We start from the raw sequence: 18,559 nt of genomic DNA, 5'->3' as shown, positions 1-18,559 counted from the left end.
TTATGGCGAAATAGATTGCTCTAACTATCGGTGTGACCATCACGTTTTCCTGATTATGTTTAACCACAGAAAGAAAAGAGTAATTCAATAATTATTATGTTAGCATTTTGTCTAAAAAGACGAAAGTTATATATGTTAGTTTAAAACGAAAACATCAGGCTCATATCATTATTACTAAATGTGAGAGAATATCCATAGGAAACAAGCCGAGAAGTCACTTAGCGAATTACTAGTTCAGTAATTTTCCATGGAATCGCTAAACGAAATCTCGCCAGGCAACCATGTGGCTTGCCTTAAGGTATATTTTCCTTTATCTTAGTCTTCTCCCTGATTTTGACATGCTAGTGCCATCTATTGTTGGTATTTGGAAGAAGTGGTAGAAGCTAAATGATTTCGAAAAACTATAGTAAATTTTGTTAATAAATCTACAAGATAATAACTACTATACAAGACCATAAACCATAATAGTTACTTAAGAGAAATTGGTATGAAAGACTCCTTGAATAATGTCCTGATTAAAATAAAATCAAAGAAGCTGGCAAGTTCTTAATTCAATATTGGCAATACCATACGTGGGTGGAGCCTATACCGAAAAGGAATCTTTCAAGTACAACACTAGCATGGCGACAAATAAAGTTTTGTTAAACATATTCAAATCTTTTTTTACATCTCATTTAAGGAAGTTTAGCTTTTATAACTGTTTTGTTAATTTATAATGAAAACTTGGTCAATGAATAATCTTTCTGTTTTTTCCTTTTAGATGACATTAGTGTTTATTATCCTTGTTTTCTCGTAGGATTAAGGAATCGTAAAAATTACGATCGACATAGACTGTGTGTCTATTTCCTCTCTTATTGGAGACTTTTTATGACATTACTTCATAAAGAGAATAAATAAATATACATAGGAACTGAAAATAACTTCATATAATATAAAAGTAGATGAAAATTTTTAACTACAAGACCGAAGAGTCTGCTGACATCTACTGGTAACTCCTGGAATTGTACAAAATGCTGCAATTTGTTTTGAAATACTATAATGTTTTATTTTGGAAACGCTACAAATATATTTAATGTGCCCACATATGATAACTTGGGTATTTTAGATTTAATCTAAACTCTTAAAAACTATTACTTAACCAATTTTAATCTATATTAAATGGTTTACAAAGTTTCCTTTGATCTTATGTCTGGTAATACCTAAAACGACATGACCGAACGTCAGAAAGAGAAACAGTTCGACCACAATGATATAATTGTATGTTACTTTCTCTCAATATAATCAGGAGGGTAACCAAGAATTAAATTAGAATAATGATTATTGTAAACGACAGAATGAGTTTTCAGTACATAAAATTGCCTGTCATGCAATTAATTTGCATAACTCACTCTTGTAAAATTATGGGTATTGGTCATCCTGACTTGAAAATGGGCGCATAGTTTGAAAAGTAGATATCAGGAAATCTTAAATTCAAATTGACTAAAAGAGGAATTGGTATTATTCCTCCACATGATCGTGTGCATTAAGTAAAAAAAAAATATAAATAAAAAAAAGCTACACAAAATCTTACAGAAGTAATGAAAGTGAATTATAAGATGAGTGAATATCAGTATCCTACAGTTTTCTCTTTTGAGTTCCTGTTTTTTTTTTCTTACTAATGTCTATTTGATAAAGATATCTCACTATTATTACCATTTGAATGTTAATTATTTAGGAATTAATAACTGTTTATGTAGCATACATCAAAAGGTATTGCTTGAAAATAATTTGAGGACTCCAAAATACATTCAGTGACGTAAATAAATTTCTGACTGAAATGGCACATTCCAGGAATTTCATTTCTCAATCAAATTTTAAGTTAGCAATTTTGATTGTGAAATATTAACTCCTAATACAATAAACAAACAACTTCTGCTTCCTTTTAGTTCAGAGAAAATAAAGCCATTCATCGATCAATGATGGACTGCTAGCATTGCTTACAAAAGATAATACTGTTCTCTCTCTCTCTCTCTCCTCTCTCTCTCTCTCTCTCTCTCTCTCTCTCTCTCTCTCTCTCTCTCTCTCTCTCTCTCTCTCTCTCTCTCTGGATTATCCTCATTTCCATGCGCTGGGTACTCTATGAATACTTTTGTGAAGCCTATATATAACGAGTAATGTGCTTTTGCATTCCTAGCTCAACTAAGTAGGCTATCCTGTATAGGCTATGTGCTTCTGCAAACATGGATCCAGCAATATGAAAAAGGGGGTTCGGGTTGGAAAACATGGCCTAAGCAGCTGGACCAGAGGGCTGACTCAATTCTCAGCTACTTAAGAGCTATTTTTCACGTTTTCAAACCATTTTAACTTTATAATGGAATATTATAAGGTGAAAATGCACTACGCAATTAAAGCATCCCGTTTAAATATATAGACATAAATAAAACATTTTAGCAGTAATCTCTACATTTACTTTTGGTACATGACTATCATCACCATCTCCTCCTACGCCTATTGACGCCAAGGGCCACGGTTAGATTTCACCAGTTGCATCTATCTTGAGCTTTTAATTTATTACTTCTCCATTCACCATCTCCTACTTCGCGTTTCATTGTCCTCAGTACATGACTATACATTCCCGGAGAACCTCATCGGCTGACAACGTTAAATGTGTAATTATTGGAGTGTCTGCATCCATCCTTTAAACTAGCAACCATCAGCAATTCTTGACTCATCGAATTACAATTAGTCTTCCAATTTGATTCATATCAGAAACACAATCTTGTTATCTCCAGCTCATGTAATGAATTTTTACCACTTGGGTTTGGGTGAGAGAGAGAGAGAGAGAGAGAGAGAGAGAGAGATGATTTCAATCTTCTACATCTCTTTTACAATATTCTTCTTGTCGCAACTATTGACCGGAATATTTTGAATATTAAGTTTCAATTTTATCAAAGTTTGAAAATTTTCGTAAAATCCAAGCTTTACTTCCTGAAACTTTTTTAATTTATTTATATTCGAAATTTCTCCTAAGAAAAGCCTGGTTTTTAATTCTTTGAAGATATTCTTTTTTTTTCTCTCTTTGGATCTTCCTTCATAGTGTCTACTGTAAATGTTTTATTATAAACTAAGCCTTAGCCTACCATGTTACAGCTTATAATAAGAACATTTAAGAAGTATGAATCAATGAAGGAACGACAAAACTCATATCACAAAATATAACAGTTTAATAATAGAAACAACCAGCGTTACATTAACATTTACGTTTATAAAAACAATTCACAAGTTAAACCCACAGATATATGAAGCAATGATCGAACACACAGACAAACAATTAAACAAAACACCTGGATTAAATATACCAACGAAACACAAAATAAAAGAAAACACACTGACTTACATTGACAATAGGAAGAAGATTGTCCTAACCGTGTATACAAAATATGTTGTCGTCAAGGTAGCCTGAGAGAGACTCTGCCCTCCTCAAAATGTTACAAACCAAAGTAAACTAAATGAGCGACAAGGATGACGAAAAGTAATAAAAATATAAGACAGGCAAGGATACAAAAGGGTCAAAACAGGAAAACAAGTGTTACAAACCTAGTGGTAAGAAGGAGTACCACTAAAAGAATAAATATATAAAAGTGACATAATTACAGAGAATGGAGACATGCTATACGTAATATCACACTCCTCCCCGTTGAAGAAATGGCCTATCAGGACATTATAAAAGTCATGAAGAGTATTCCAGAAGACTATCAGGAGTCCATGTGGGTCCGAGACAGGGCATCCGCAATGCAGTTCTCAGTTCCTTTGATGTAGTGGATGGTTAGGTCAAAGTTTTGCAGAAACAAAGACCATCTGAAAATACGTTGATTTGTTAACCTCGCTCGTCCGAGAAAGGTTAGTGGGTTATGTTCCGTAAAGATAGTGATTGGGATGTTGGATGAGAAATATATTTCATATTTCTGCAGGGTTAGGATGATTGCCAGCAGTTCCTTTTCCACGGTAGCATAGGAACGTTGGTGTTTTTTGAGTTTGCAGGAATAGTAGCTAACAGGATGCAACATCTGTGTGTCACTGTTCTTCTGCATCAAAACGGCACCAATGCCAGTATCACAGGCGTCAATCTGTATAATAAAAGGTTGAGCAAGATCAGGAGCAATAAGGACAGGATTAGAGCAAAGTATATTCTTTAGTTGATCAAAAGCTTGTTGACAGTTAGAAGACCATACAAATTTATTTTTGGGACTGGTGAGGTCAATCAAGGGAGTGGCTACTATACTATAATTTTTACAGAATTTCCTGTAATAGGAGGTCATGCCTAGAAATCTTAAAAGACTTTTCCTATTTCTTGGGACAGGGAACTCTACAATGGCAGTAATATTTTCATCTTTAGGAAAAATTTCTCCACTACCTATGATGTGACCTAAATACTTAACCTTCCCTTTACCAAAGGAAGATTTTGCTAGGTGAATAGTAAGTCCAAACTCCTGAAGACGACCAAACAATGCTTTCAGTCGATGTATGTGCTCATCCAAGGTGTCAGACGTTACAACAATATCGTCGATGTACACATATGTACTATCAAGATCTTTAATTACACTATTCACCAAGCGCTGGAAGGTGGCGGGTGCATTGGTTAAACCAAATGGAAGCCTCTCATATTGGAATAAACCAAAGGGGGTTATGAAGGCAGATATTAGCTTTGCTCTATCTGTAAGTGGAATCTGATAATATCCACGCAATAGATCGATCTGTGATAAATATTTGGCAGCACCAATGGCATCTAAAATGTCATCAATCCTAGGTAAGGGATAGCTATCTTTGATAGTAACATTATTTATTTGGCGAAAGTCAGTGCATAACCTTACTTTACCGTTTGGTTTTGGAACTAAAAGACATGGTGAAGCCCAAGCTGATGTGCTTCTAGTTGCCAGTCCATTCTTCAGTAAATACGACACTTCCTCCTTCATCCGTTGCTGCTTTTCCAGGCTGGTCCTGTAATAGTGTTGACGAATTGGTCGTGTACCCGGTTGTAATTCAATGTCGTGTTCAGCATCACTGCAACGTTGAGGCACATCCCCACATATACTCCTGTATTTGCGGAATAATTCTGCTAGCTGGCTCCTCTGCTTTCGGGGTAAATGCTGTAAATATACTAGAATATTCTGCAATATTTCCTGGTTAGCAGAGTCTGTCCAAGAAACAAAATCATTAGAGTGATATAAATCTACATCATGTGGCAATGGGGTTTTACTTTGGTGTGCTGATGCATTATATTTCTTAAAATCTAATACATTAGAGTCTGATAGACAATGCAAAGCAACTGGAGGATTACCATGATATTTCTTGATTAGATTTACATGAACTAATTGGGTTGACTTCCTTCTGTCTGGAGTACTGATTATATAATTGTTATTATTGACACATTTCTGAATTATATAAGGACCAGAAAATTTATGTTTGAGAGGAGAACTAGGAGTAGGGAAATATACAAGTACAGAATCCCCTTCTTTAAACTTACGAACTTTAGCTTTTAGATCAAAAATTTCCTTCATCACATCTTTACTACTTTTTAAGTTATTAAATGCAAAATTATGGACTTTCTCAAAATTACATTTCAATTTATCGACATACTGCCCTACAGTTACGTTATCCAAGGTATCATTGTTCAACATTTTATCTTTAAGTACTTGTAGTGGCCCCCTAACTTTATGTCCAAATAACATCTCAAATGGTGACATACCTAATGAATCATTAGGGACTTCTCTGATTACAAATAATATCAAGTCTAAACTCTCATCCCAGTCTGTTCCAGTCTCCATACAAAATTTTCGAAGTAAGGATTTTAAGGTCTGATGGTGTCTTTCAAGAGCACCTTGTGATTGTGGGTGATATGGTGATGCAAGAATATGTTTTACATTAAATTCCCTTAGAGTTTCATTGAAAAGGTCACTTGTGAAATTAGTACCCCGATCACTCTGTATTTCTTTTGGGAATCCATAAGTGGTGAAAACTTTAAGGAGGTGTTTCACAATATTTCTAGCACAAATGTTACCAAGGGGAATTGCAATAGGGTATCTAGTGGTAGGACAAAGTATAGTCAAAATATATTGATTACCTTTTTTTGTTCTTGGCAATGGGCCTACACAATCAATTACGACTTTACTGAAAGGTTCGTGTGGTATTACAATTGGCACGAGGGGTGCTTTTGGAATTACCTCGTTAGGTTTTCCAACTACTTGACACACATGACACTCTTTAACAAATTCAAATACATCATGTTTCATACCTGGCCAAAAGAAATCATTAGCTATACGTTTGTAAGTCTTTGACACTCCTAAATGGGAATCTGCTTGATGAGCAACACTCAAAATATTCTTACGTAAAGTTAATGGTACTACAAGTTGTTCTTTATCAGCCCAGGTATCATTAGATGACAGCTTTCTAGGTCGGTATAGCCTAAACAGGACTCCTTTATCAAAGTAATAGCCAGGTACCTTACCTTCCTTAGTGGAAGCTTGTTTAAGTGCATTAGTTAAAGTCGCATCTGCTCGTTGTAAGTTTATCAATTCAGAATTAGTACAGGTAATGTTTGTCTTTACTATATCTGGGACACCTTCATTCACAGCTTGTTTGGCTTTTGCCCTTGTTACAACACCAACAAAATTCTCAATCGGGTCACATCGATCAGTGTCTACTTCAGTTTCTACTTCCTCAATGTCATGTTCACCTAAGTCACTAATGAAATTACTTTCTTCAATGAAATGTTCAAAGATATCCAAATCATTAGAGTTATTATCCAGTGGCTGATTATACAAAATAAGGTTAGGCAAAGTTAGTTGACCAGCTAAATCATTCCCAAGTAATACTTGAACATTATGTACAGGGAATGGCGTGTTTGATAACAGCTATCTTTACTTTACCAGATACAAATTCACAGTTTAAGTTAAGCTCTGCTAAAGGCAAACTGTTAGTGTTACTTAAATCCCTAACTAGTACCTTTTCATCAAGCAAAGAAATTGTAGGCACTGCACTATGTAAAACCATGCTTTGGGTTGACCCAGTATCACGCAAGATTCTTACTTTAAGAGGAATACCATTGGGTATTGTTACTGTACCCTCTGAAATATAATTAGCAAACAAGGCATCACTTTCAGGCGTAGTACAATGCATAGTTCCTTTGCCTTTTACGCTAAATTTACTGTCTTTATATTTACCAGCATCGGGGTCGGACAGCTTAGAGCCAAAAAACTTAGATTTCTTACAGGTTGGGTTTTACATTCATTTATGTCATGACCTTGTTGTTTGCAATATGAACAATAATTAACACCCTCTTTCTCACCACTGAACCCTGTTGCTTTGCCTTGCTTTACAAACATCTCAGTACCTTTGTGTGTTTTGTGTATCAAGAAAAAATGGTCAGCTAACATAGCAGATTTCTTTAAATCCTCTTCCTCACGGTCAGCAATATGCATTCTAATATTTTGTGGTAGTTTTCTCATGAATTCTTCAGTCACAATCAGATTAAAGAGTTCCTCAAAATTATTAACATTGGCAGCCTTAAGCCATTTATTAAATAATCTTAGTTTTTCATTTGCAAATTCATACCAAGTTTGAGCATTTGATTTAATGGAGTGTCTAAATCTTTGTCTAAGACCCTCGGCAGTTACCATGTATGCATCTAAAATAGCTTGCTTAACGACTGTATAATTTCTTTCCCCTACTAAATTACTAACCACTATAGCAGCTTTACCCTGGACTTTGGATTTAATTAACCAAACCCATTGATCTACTGGCCATTTCATATTTGAGGCAATATCTTCGAAATTACGGAAAAATGAATCTACATCTGTTTCTGTAAATTCAGGGACTAACTTTAAACTCTTAGCCAAGTCAAACTTTAGTGGTTGATTAGATTCTAGGTTCATTAGTCTTATACGTTGTTCTACACTAATCCTACTTCTTTCGATTTCCATATTCTGAGTTAGACTAGCTTCATGATCTAATCTAGCTTTCTCCATTTCTAGCTCATACTTTTTCCTTTCTTTATCTATGGCCAACTTGTGTCTTTCTCTCTCAATATCTACCTCTAACTTTACTTGTTCTAACTGTATGGCTAACCTCATATGCTCAACGTCTGAGATGTCTTTCTTCGTTCTCATGTATTTCCTAGCCTCGTGTTCTTCTACACTTTCCTCCTCTACAAGATAATCTAAAATGGCATTTTTAATGTCATCTTTCCTGTCTCTTGAACTAACAGTTACTTCAAACTTGGCTGCCAAAGCCAACAATTCACTCTTTTTAGCACACACTATAGTGTTAAGTTTTCCCTTAGGATCACTGAAAAATAAGTCTACTAAAAACATTGTGACTGAATATCCACAAGAGAATGCAGCAAAGTCAAAGAGAAGTGTTCCCAATAGCATAAACAATTACAGAATACGTAATATATATCACGTGATGTAATACTGAACTATTCATCCATTACGCAAGTCTGGTAAGAATAAATAATTATAATTACTGGTACAAAACTGTACGAAGGAAGCAAAATGAAAAGTTAATACTTTGAAACTTCGACAAAGTAGTAAATATAATTAACGGTACAAAACTGTACGAATGAAGCGATATGAAAAGCAATAATACTTAAATGCTTCGAATAGCGTAGATACGGAAATGTCAGGCCAGTCAAACTCCAAACCTACTCTATTATACGGCGCTAAGGTAATATGATGCCATGATGTCATAAAGACGAAGTTTCTAATAATATTTCTCCCAAAACTATTTGAAACAAGGCGAACCAATGTAAATGAACTCTGTTATTTTCTACATTAACTTAGATACGACCGCAGCTATAATAGCGATGTCCGAAAACATGAATTGGAATGACTTATATGTCGAGAGAAATCGCTATAAGATAATAGGAGAAAAGAACCCACGCAACATACTGTAATAGATCTATTCGATAATCACAATGTATAAAAATTTGAATTATCGTACGTTGGAACACTCACGGCGACTCTAACTATCAGTACTTTGGTAGTTTAATCAGGTGTGTTTACTAGTTTCAGATCCCGGTCAGGCCCCCAATTATTATAAACTAAGCCTTAGCCTAGCCTGTTACAGCTTATAATAAGAACATTTAATAAGTATGAATCAATGAAGGAACGACAAAACTCATATCACAAAATATAACAGTTTAATAATAGAAACAACCAGCGTTACATTAACATTTACGTTTATAAAAACAATTCACAAGTTAAACCCACAGATATATGAAGCAATGATCGAACACACAGACAAACAATTAAACAAAACACCTGAATTAAATGTACCAACGAAACACAAAATAAAAGAAAACACACTGACTTACATTGACAATAGGAAGAAGATTGTCCTAACCGTGTATACAAAATATGTTGTCATCAAGGTAGCCTGAGAGAGACTCTGCCCTCCTCAAAATGTTACAAACCAAAGTAAACTAAATGAGCGACAAGGATGACGAAAAGTAATAAAAATATAAGACAGGCAAGGATACAAAAGGGTCAAAACAGGAAAACAAGTGTTACAAACCTAGTGGTAAGAAGGAGTACCACTAAAAGAATAAATATATAAAAGTGACATAATTGCAGAGAACGGAGACATGCTATACGTAATATCACAGTTTATAGAAACAACAAAGAACACCGTATTAGCTCCCTCGCTAATTAAAACATTAGCCTTGCTTGAAGCATATATTACATTAGTTACCTCTCTAATTAAAATCTCAGCTTTGTTTGAAGTATAATATATACATTTAGTATCGGTAAACTTATTAAACAATTACAGAATTGTTGAGTTTTCATGCCATGTAGATTTGTTAATCATATCACCTTTCGATATTACAAATGATATTGAACAAAAACCGTAGCAGCCAAATTATATTGTAATCCCAATTAAATTGCAACTTTTAATAAATATGAGTTTTGTTCCAGATATTGAACAGAACAAAAGCTAACCAATAAAACAACCTTATCAGAGTATTCTGAAAATTGATCTTAACTCCCTCGAAAATTTCATTGTCAGTTGACAAGTGTTCCAACACATGGTTTAATAAAAAAAATGCAGAAAAGTAAAAATAAGCTAGTTTAATAACAGGAATAAGCATACAACAGATCATGAATAAACGTAAAAAACCGAATGATACCGATATTTACATCTGGCGATGATACATACATATAAAAGGAGAGAGAGAGAGAGAGAGAGAGAGAGAGAGAGAGAGAGAGAGAGAGAGACTTCAGTACTAAATCGAAAATAATTTGTCTTTATCGATAAATTAGAAAATACACTCCTAGGATAATTGGACCTGAACAGCGGAGTACTCCAAAGGAATGCATTGTCACCTATGTTGTTTATCTTTCTTATGGATTTTGTAATGCACAGAAAAGTTGGGGATGGTGGAGAAGGATTGGGCTGGATTGGTAACAGGAAATTAGCTAACCTATAGTATGCTGATGCCACTATCCTCATTAACAAAAAACCACAGGACTTGCAAGGCTTGCTTTCTAGAATGCATGAAATATCACATGAGGTTGGGCCTAAGATAAGTAAAAGAAATACAGAGATGATGAAAACGGAATGTGCAATGAAAGATAAAATATCTTTTGAAGGAGGTAGGATTAACGAGGGGGAATCATTTAAATATCTAGGAACTATGATCTCTAATACTGGATCTTTAGAATTAGAGTTTAATGAAAGATTGAAAAAAGGTAAATCAGCAAATGGCTACATTAAGCAAAAATTTGGAAATGAAATCGCCTGAAATTACGTATAAAATCAGGCTATATCTCTTTTTTGTGAGATTGGTCTTATTGTATGGACATGAGTCGTGGTATGCCAATGAAACAATATCCAACAGTTTTTGTAGATTTGAGAACAAAGCCTTCAGAAGAATACTGGTAGTTGAATGGCAGGGCAGCAATAGAAATGAAACTATAAGACCCGGTTCTACATGGCTGAGGACTAGGAAACATGGAGATGATGAAGAAATAAATCATCAAGAGAATTACACTTACTCTTGTCAATGCGCACGATAACTGACCGATTATTGATTTTTTTTATTATTTTTCATTTTTACAAAGTGCTACTTATGATATCACTAACATGCGTGATTTCCATGCCTCTAGCTTCAAATAGTTTATTTCAAATAAACTCTGACTCGAGAATAAAGACACAAGAGGAATTTCATTTTATATAAACGGCTATGCATAAGAGTCAATACGAAAAGAAAATAAACTTATACCATTTGTCCAGTGAAGGAGATAAAGAGTTCCTTATGACTCTACTGTACATATTTATGACAATATTAAGTTTGCAATTATAATGGTTTTGACACAAATGTTCAGGACAATCATAACTTTACTTTCCAATGTTGAATCACGAATCATTTTTTCAACTTTTGAAGAAGAGGACCGTTGTAGGAAAACTTGTTAAAAGCCAAATAACATAATAAAGGATGAAATCTAAAAATAAAGATAACCAACTGCATATATATATTTTCCACTCATATGCCGAGTTTAACAGTCAAACTTTTTTTTCATGAAACTTCAAGTTTTCCCATTAAACTCTATTTTCTTTAAATAAAAAAAAGGGAGGGGGTAGTGGATATCGCGACCACTTTGGATCCGCTAGTACACTATTTCTAATTGTATTTGGCAACCATCTTTGATAAACAGGCCAATTTTTTTCTGTCTCAGAATGCATATATGAAAGTTGCAAATTATTTCACAATGCGTTCCATATACGGCTATAACTAAATTATATGCCAAAGTAGAAACATGAATATTGATAGAAACTCACGTTACATAACAGAAATCTTACGATTCAAGAAAATTAAATTTAGTTTGAGATATGGCCTGGTAAAAGACCCATGTAATCACTTGAAATTTGGTTAGATCCGTCCCAGTTTAGTGATAAAGTTACTATTAATGGAAATTAATAAATAAATATTATATTTTAAAATACTCCTCATTCAGTTGAGATTGAATCGTTATTATGACGAAAATAATAAACTGCTCAAATTATCGGAGTTTGGATTACCCTTTACTGTAAAATATGACCAAAGGAATAAAAGACTTTAATGATAAACATCATGCTAGAAACCAGTCTTTTATGAAGAAAAATAATAAAAAATTACCTATTTCTAAATGACAGGGTAGCCTTCCATGTTAATTTTGTTAATATTACTTATTGAGGGCGTAAATTAAATCAAACAAGCAGAGTAGGCAATTACCTTGTTCAATGAGGTTCCAATGGAATCGCTTGACTATATCGCTTCAGGCAACCACGTGGTTTGCAATAAGGTATATTTTTCTCTACCTTACTTTTCACCACCATCATGACATACTAGCGTCATCTATTGTCGGTATGTGGAAAAGGTGGGCATGAGGGACATTAATTCGAAAAAACTATTGTCTATTTGTGTTGATAACGAGCAAAACTAATATATTGACCTAAAACATGGAATGAACATTATATATAAACAAATGAAATTAATATAAAAGGCTTTATGAGCGATACATTAATAAAATCTTTTTATATCTTTCAAGAAATTCTTTGTCCAATTTCGGTAATACCACATAGGGGTGGAGTCTATGGCTAGAAGAAACCAGAATTAAAAACACTACTTTTGGAAAAAAAAAAAGTCATATTGAATACATGTGATTATATTTTGCTTCATATTTAAAGAAAATAAGTTCTATTAATATTTTGCATTCAATTTAAAGGGTAGCTTGTCCAATGAATCGTTAATTTCATATAGTTTTTCCTTTTCGATAAAATCAGGCTTTGCTATCCTGGCATGAAACTGCCTCCAATTTTGGAAAAAAAAATCATCGTTATCCACAGAAGTTTTCTTTTAGGATTAATGAATAGTAAAACTTACTGTCGATATAGACTTTGTGACCATTTCCCTTCCTACAGAAGGTTTGGTGATCTATTAATTTACAACTATAATAAGTAACTATACATATAAACAGATAGTAACACTATAATGTCCACATGAAAATAAATATTTTAAACTAAAAAGACTGATAGGTCACTGTTGACATCTACCGGTAATTAATAGAACTGTAGATGATGCTGCTATTTGTTTTGAAATACTATACTGTTTTTTATTGAAACAAGAAATAATAATCTTTTAATTTCTTGGATATGATTAACCAATAATTTTTTTGGTTTATTTTTATTTCTAATAAAAATTATTTGGCAGATTTAGATTAATATTTAAGAAATGAAAAGGTTTCTTGTAATGTCGTGTCTGAGAATACTCATAAATGACGTGGCCGGACGTTGGGAAGAGAAACAGTAATTCTATAGCTTTATAATTTATCTTAATGTAATTAGGATTATAAAGTAGAATTCTATTAGAAAATTATAATAATTAACGACAATAGAGGTTTTAGTTATTTAAATTATATGGTAGGTAATTAAATTACTAAACTTCCTGATCTTGTAAGCTTACACTGTTGGCTATTCTGACAAGTAAATTGGGGGCATAGTTTGAAAAACAAATTTATCAGAAACACTTTAACTTTCAATTTATTACAAACAACAACTGGCCTTATCCCGCTGAATATACTCTCACAAATCGGTGCTAAAATTTGTATTACGACTAAGCGCAGAATATACAAATCTTTAAGCCTGTATCACTGATAAACCAACTTTACAAATGTTGCTTCTTGTCTTCTATAGAGATATTTCCATTACTATTTTGAATGGAATAGTAAGAGGAAAAACCCCGTGTAATAAACATTCCACTGATGCATTAATTCTATGAGTACTCTCACTCTCTCTCTCTCTCTCTCTCTCTCTCTCTCTCTCTCTCTCTCTCTCTCTCTCTCTCTCTTTAAATTGATTAGTTTTTATCTTAATTATTTCAAGACACATGCTGCTTATATTCAGAATGAGTCCATTGGTTATCATCTGTCAACCAGTGACTTCCACAAGCTCGATTCCTGGGCGGGGTTTGGCTATGAAAGGGGTGCCTGTCCTAGTCGTGCATTCATTACTCAGTGTTACTCAATTGTGGTGGGCCGCTGACAGATTAGTCTCGGTTATAAGGTAGATTACAAGTTTGTGAGAGAACTTATATTGATCCAGCTGTTGTTTCATTTTGAAAAATCCTACAATGAATAAAGATTTTCTCGGATGATTTTTACTTTTCCCAAAATATTAGCTATAAAGTGTTATCATTTACTCTATAGTAGTGAATATTAATTGTGAAATGATGCTTAATGGTTCTTACGGAATTAATTTCGATTTTATTTTATATCTAGTTCTTTATTCGATTGGAATATATTGACAATAGATCAAACAGAATAGAGCTTTTAAGTTCTAACTTATGTTTTCACCATTTTCTTTTCATGTGTACCACATACTTGCATATGCAATCTCACATGATATTTTTTTCTTTGCTAAGTATAAATAACATGACCTAATGTCAGGGATAGAAAAGATGGGCCATAATCATTTACTATGAGAGCTGCTTTCCTGGTCCTATCACAAATGGGAACCTACATTTACTTCAATGTTGTTACATGTTTCCTTTCCTCACTGGGGTATTTTCCCTGTTGGGGCCCCTGGGCTTATAGCATCTTGCTTTTCCGACTAGGGTTGTATCTTAGCAAGTAATAATAATAATATTCTGTTTGTTGTATAGGTTACATTCTTGGGTATCTTTTGTATGACACAGCATATTGCGTATTTATTGTCAAATCCACATTATTGAAGCAATTATAGAACAAGAAGTCTTCATTTTCATCTTGAAAGCCTTAATATCTTCAGTCTTCTGGATGTCCAGTAGGAACTTCTGGTATAGTTTTGGGGGTCGCATATTTAAAAGCTCTAGAACAGGGGTTCCTAACCTGGGGTACATGTACCCCAAGTGGTATATTTTCATTATTGAGGGGTTTTAAATGTTTAAAGGCCGCTCATGAATGCCAGGTCATTGCCCTATCAAGCAAGACCATGCCCTAGAGACTGACCGTATTACATATAATCAGCGCCCAAGCTAAGACAAAGGAGGGCCAGACAATGGCTGCTGATGACTCAGCAGATAGACCTATAGGCTCCCCCAAACACCCCTCCTTAGCTCACAAAGATGGTGAAGTTGCAGCGACCAAAGGAACTAACGAGTTTGAGCAGGACTCGAACCCCAGTCTGGCAATCCCCAGGCAAGGATGATACCATCCGGCCACAACATTGGAGCTGAGAGAATAATCAGAACTGCGTAATACATGATGTAACTTACATTGAGATTAAATAATATAATTATATATCAATTTTATTGTTTCTCCTTTTTATCCTCAATTTTAGGGGTTTATAGGAATTTATAAAGATGCAAAAAGAGGTACAGAAATAGGTTGGGAACCCCTGCTATATATCCTACAGTAGACATGCATCTTGTCTCCAATAATTTGAAACCATTTGTAACTAATCTCGTGTGTACACGATTAGTTGGCTGCACGATATGTTGCTAATTCTCTTGGATATTTTGGACGTCTGGTTCTAATAATTTGATGGGCTTTTGCACATATCTTATACTCTATTATTATTATTATTATTATTATTATTATTATTATTATTACTTGCTAAGCTACAACACTAGTTGGAAAAGCAGGATGCTATAAGCACAGCGGCTCCAACAGGGAAAATAGCCCAGTGAGGAAAGGAAACCAGGAAAATAAAATGATTTAAGAACAGTAACAACATTGAAATAAGTATTTCCTAAATGAACTATAAAAACTTTGACAAAACAAGAGGAAGAGAAATTAGATAGAATAGTGTGCCCGAGTGTACCCTCAAGCAAGGGAACTCTAACCCAAGGCAGTGGAAGACCATGGTCCAGAGGCTATACCACTACCCAAGACTAGAGAACAATGGCTTGATTTTGGAGTATCTTTCTCTTTGCTTTAATATGCAGCCTGTGTAATTCAATTAGTATAGAAGTAATCCTTTTCAAGTGTGAGACACTTTTCATCAGTCTTTCTCCTGTTTATTGCGTTTTGCAATTTCTTGAGTTGCACTCTGGAAAGATTGTAGTTGATGGAGTCGCAGTAGTCAATCCTAGTAATAAAACAGTTTATCACAAGTTTCTTAACTGCATATTCATCCAAATACTTCTTTTTAAAATCAATGTTTCTGAGATGATATCCAGTGATTTTGACTTTAAAGTAAAAGTCCAAAGGGAATAAATACAATAATAAAAGGTGAAATGAGGAAATAGTGATTATGAATATCAAAAGATATAAATTGTACCACAGGGGATACATGTACCTCAGGTTGGGGACCCCTGTGCCAGACAACCTGAAATCAATCAATCAATCAAGAGCTTTCAAATACTGTAAGCAGCCCCAAGAATATACAAGTTCCTCCTGGACAGTCAGAAGACTGAAGATATTAAAAGCTTTTAAGATGAGAGTGAGGGTTTTTTGTTCTCTAATTGCTTCGATACTGTGGATTTGAGAATAAACTCGTAATATGCTGTGCGATTCGCGAAATACCCAATAACTGATCTTGTAGGTACTGTGTGATAGGACCATCAAATAACATATTAAGCATTGTAATTTGCATTACTTAAACCTCTCGTAAAAAAAATATAGCATTGGTTAATGTGACTGAGATTCGAAAGCGAAGTTTGATAAGTAAAGGTTATCGAAGAGAGACAACCGGACATGAGTGACTTACTACAACTTATGAGAGCGTGTCAGTATGGTGTATATGAGCGTATGAGGGATGAGTAACGTATGAGTAGCTTAATTACTTCGCTCCCCGGCCATCTGTAAAATTTATGAAAATGAATTTTCCCATGATCCTTCAACAAAACTTCAATGACACCACCGAAGGTGACTTCATCTAGAAGAAAATACACTGAAAGCAACAGAAAACGTGACCAACCCACTGATGCTGCTGATTAGCTTGAGGTACACTCGGGCCCACTCTTCTATCTCATTTTTCTTCCTCTCGTTTTGTTTAAGTTTTTATAGTTTATATAGGAGATATTTATTCTATTGATACTATTCTTAAATATTTAATTTTTTCCTGTTTCCTTTCCTCACTGGGCTATTTTCCTTGTTGGAGCCCCTGGGTTCATAGCGTCTTGCTTTTACAACTAGGGTTGTAGCTTAGCAAGTAATAATAATAATAATAATAATAATAATAATAATAATAATAATAATAATAACAGCTGTGCTGTTTGCTGAAGCAAACTGATGAGATTCATCCCTTTCATTGGCTGCCTCCTCATTCTTTTCGATGCAACAGAAACGGAAAAAAATCCAGAGAAACTCCCCAAGTTTCAAAATGGAGGAAGAGGAATAGACGTTGAAGTGGAAATGGCACACAATACCACATATGAAAAAAAGCTAGGGATAATCTTTTTTCCATACGCTAAACATGCGTATATACACAAGGAATACGTTGCTATACGCCAGGCATATATTTGAATGGTTAGCGATACATTAAATGCACTACTCGTTCGTCAGCATTACGTTACTTATACGCTATGCATACGCTAGCGATAACGACCACCGTATAAAAAGCGTATAGTAACGTTCCTTTATCGTCATTCTAGCTTATTTGTATTCTTGGCCTATCCTCTATCCTCAGCGCATGAATAACGTGTGACTCATACGCTTAAGATATTTCTGCCCCTCTGCGTATGGGAACATTCATTAACAATTACCTGCGTAATCAAAACGTATTTAACATAAACCCAATTAACCCTTTGCGTTAGTACTACATGGCAGAGTGTGATAACAAGAAGATTTTGGAAGCGAAAGGACATGAACGCATTGCCCTTAGTGACATTGCAACTACTTATGAATCAGGCGTCTCAAGGTGATCCAGGAAATGGAGGTCCAGCGACAGGTTAAACGTGAGAGAACAGTAAAGAGTTAGATGGTATAACATTCCTTTATTCTAGAGAGAGAGAGAGAGAGAGAGAGAGAGAGAGAGAGAGAGAGAGAGAGAGAGAGAGAGAGAGAAATATGGACTAACTGGGCCCGGTAAAATACGTATAGACAGATCTCTATTCATCTTATAAAGGTGTTTTATTAATGAAAAATCGTAAAAGTATATATATATATATATATATATATATATATATATATATATATATATATATATATATATATGCTTTTATTTCATCCATATGTGGATGAGATCATGGTGGGGGGTAGATGGTGATGGTCTGGGCATGCTCTTCGCACTCCCCAAGAGAGATTAGGTCACCAACCGTTCAACTGGGCTCCACAAGGGACTAGAAGAGTTGGAAGACTCAGGCCTTCATGGCTGAGAACTATGAAGCGTGAAGTGGGAGATGATGAATGGAGAAGTATTGATTTAAAAACTCAAGATAGAGAGGACTGGCGAAATCCAACTGAGGCCCTTTGCGTCAATAGGCGTAGGAGATGATGTTAATCGCAAAGCAGTTTTAGTCACTGGGCGTTCATTAGCAGACAAAAGAATAATACCGCTTGTTGTTTTAGTCAAGTTAAATTCAATTCTTCTTGATATCCTTTGCTTTCCAAACTATGCGCCC

At 34.5% G+C, this 18,559-nt stretch overlaps 1 protein-coding gene across 1 annotated transcript; it reads right to left on the bottom strand.

Moving 5' to 3' along the window:
* Nucleotides 1–2,845: 2,845 nt before the first annotated feature.
* Nucleotides 2,846–7,155, bottom strand: LOC137631580 (uncharacterized). The gene is made up of 3 exons (XM_068363431.1): nt 6,901–7,155; nt 4,035–6,788; nt 2,846–2,887 (listed from the first exon to the last, which is right to left on the bottom strand). The coding sequence occupies exons 1-3, from the start codon at nt 7,153–7,155 to the stop codon at nt 2,846–2,848; spliced, it is 3,051 nt and encodes a 1,016-aa protein (XP_068219532.1).
* Nucleotides 7,156–18,559: the final 11,404 nt, after the last annotated feature.

This window comes from Palaemon carinicauda, chromosome 3 (genome assembly GCF_036898095.1).
Source record: "Palaemon carinicauda isolate YSFRI2023 chromosome 3, ASM3689809v2, whole genome shotgun sequence".
NCBI lineage: Eukaryota > Metazoa > Arthropoda > Malacostraca > Decapoda > Palaemonidae > Palaemon > Palaemon carinicauda.
The sequence above is the reverse complement of the archived record's forward strand: the minus strand, read 5'-3'. Positions and strand labels throughout refer to the sequence as shown.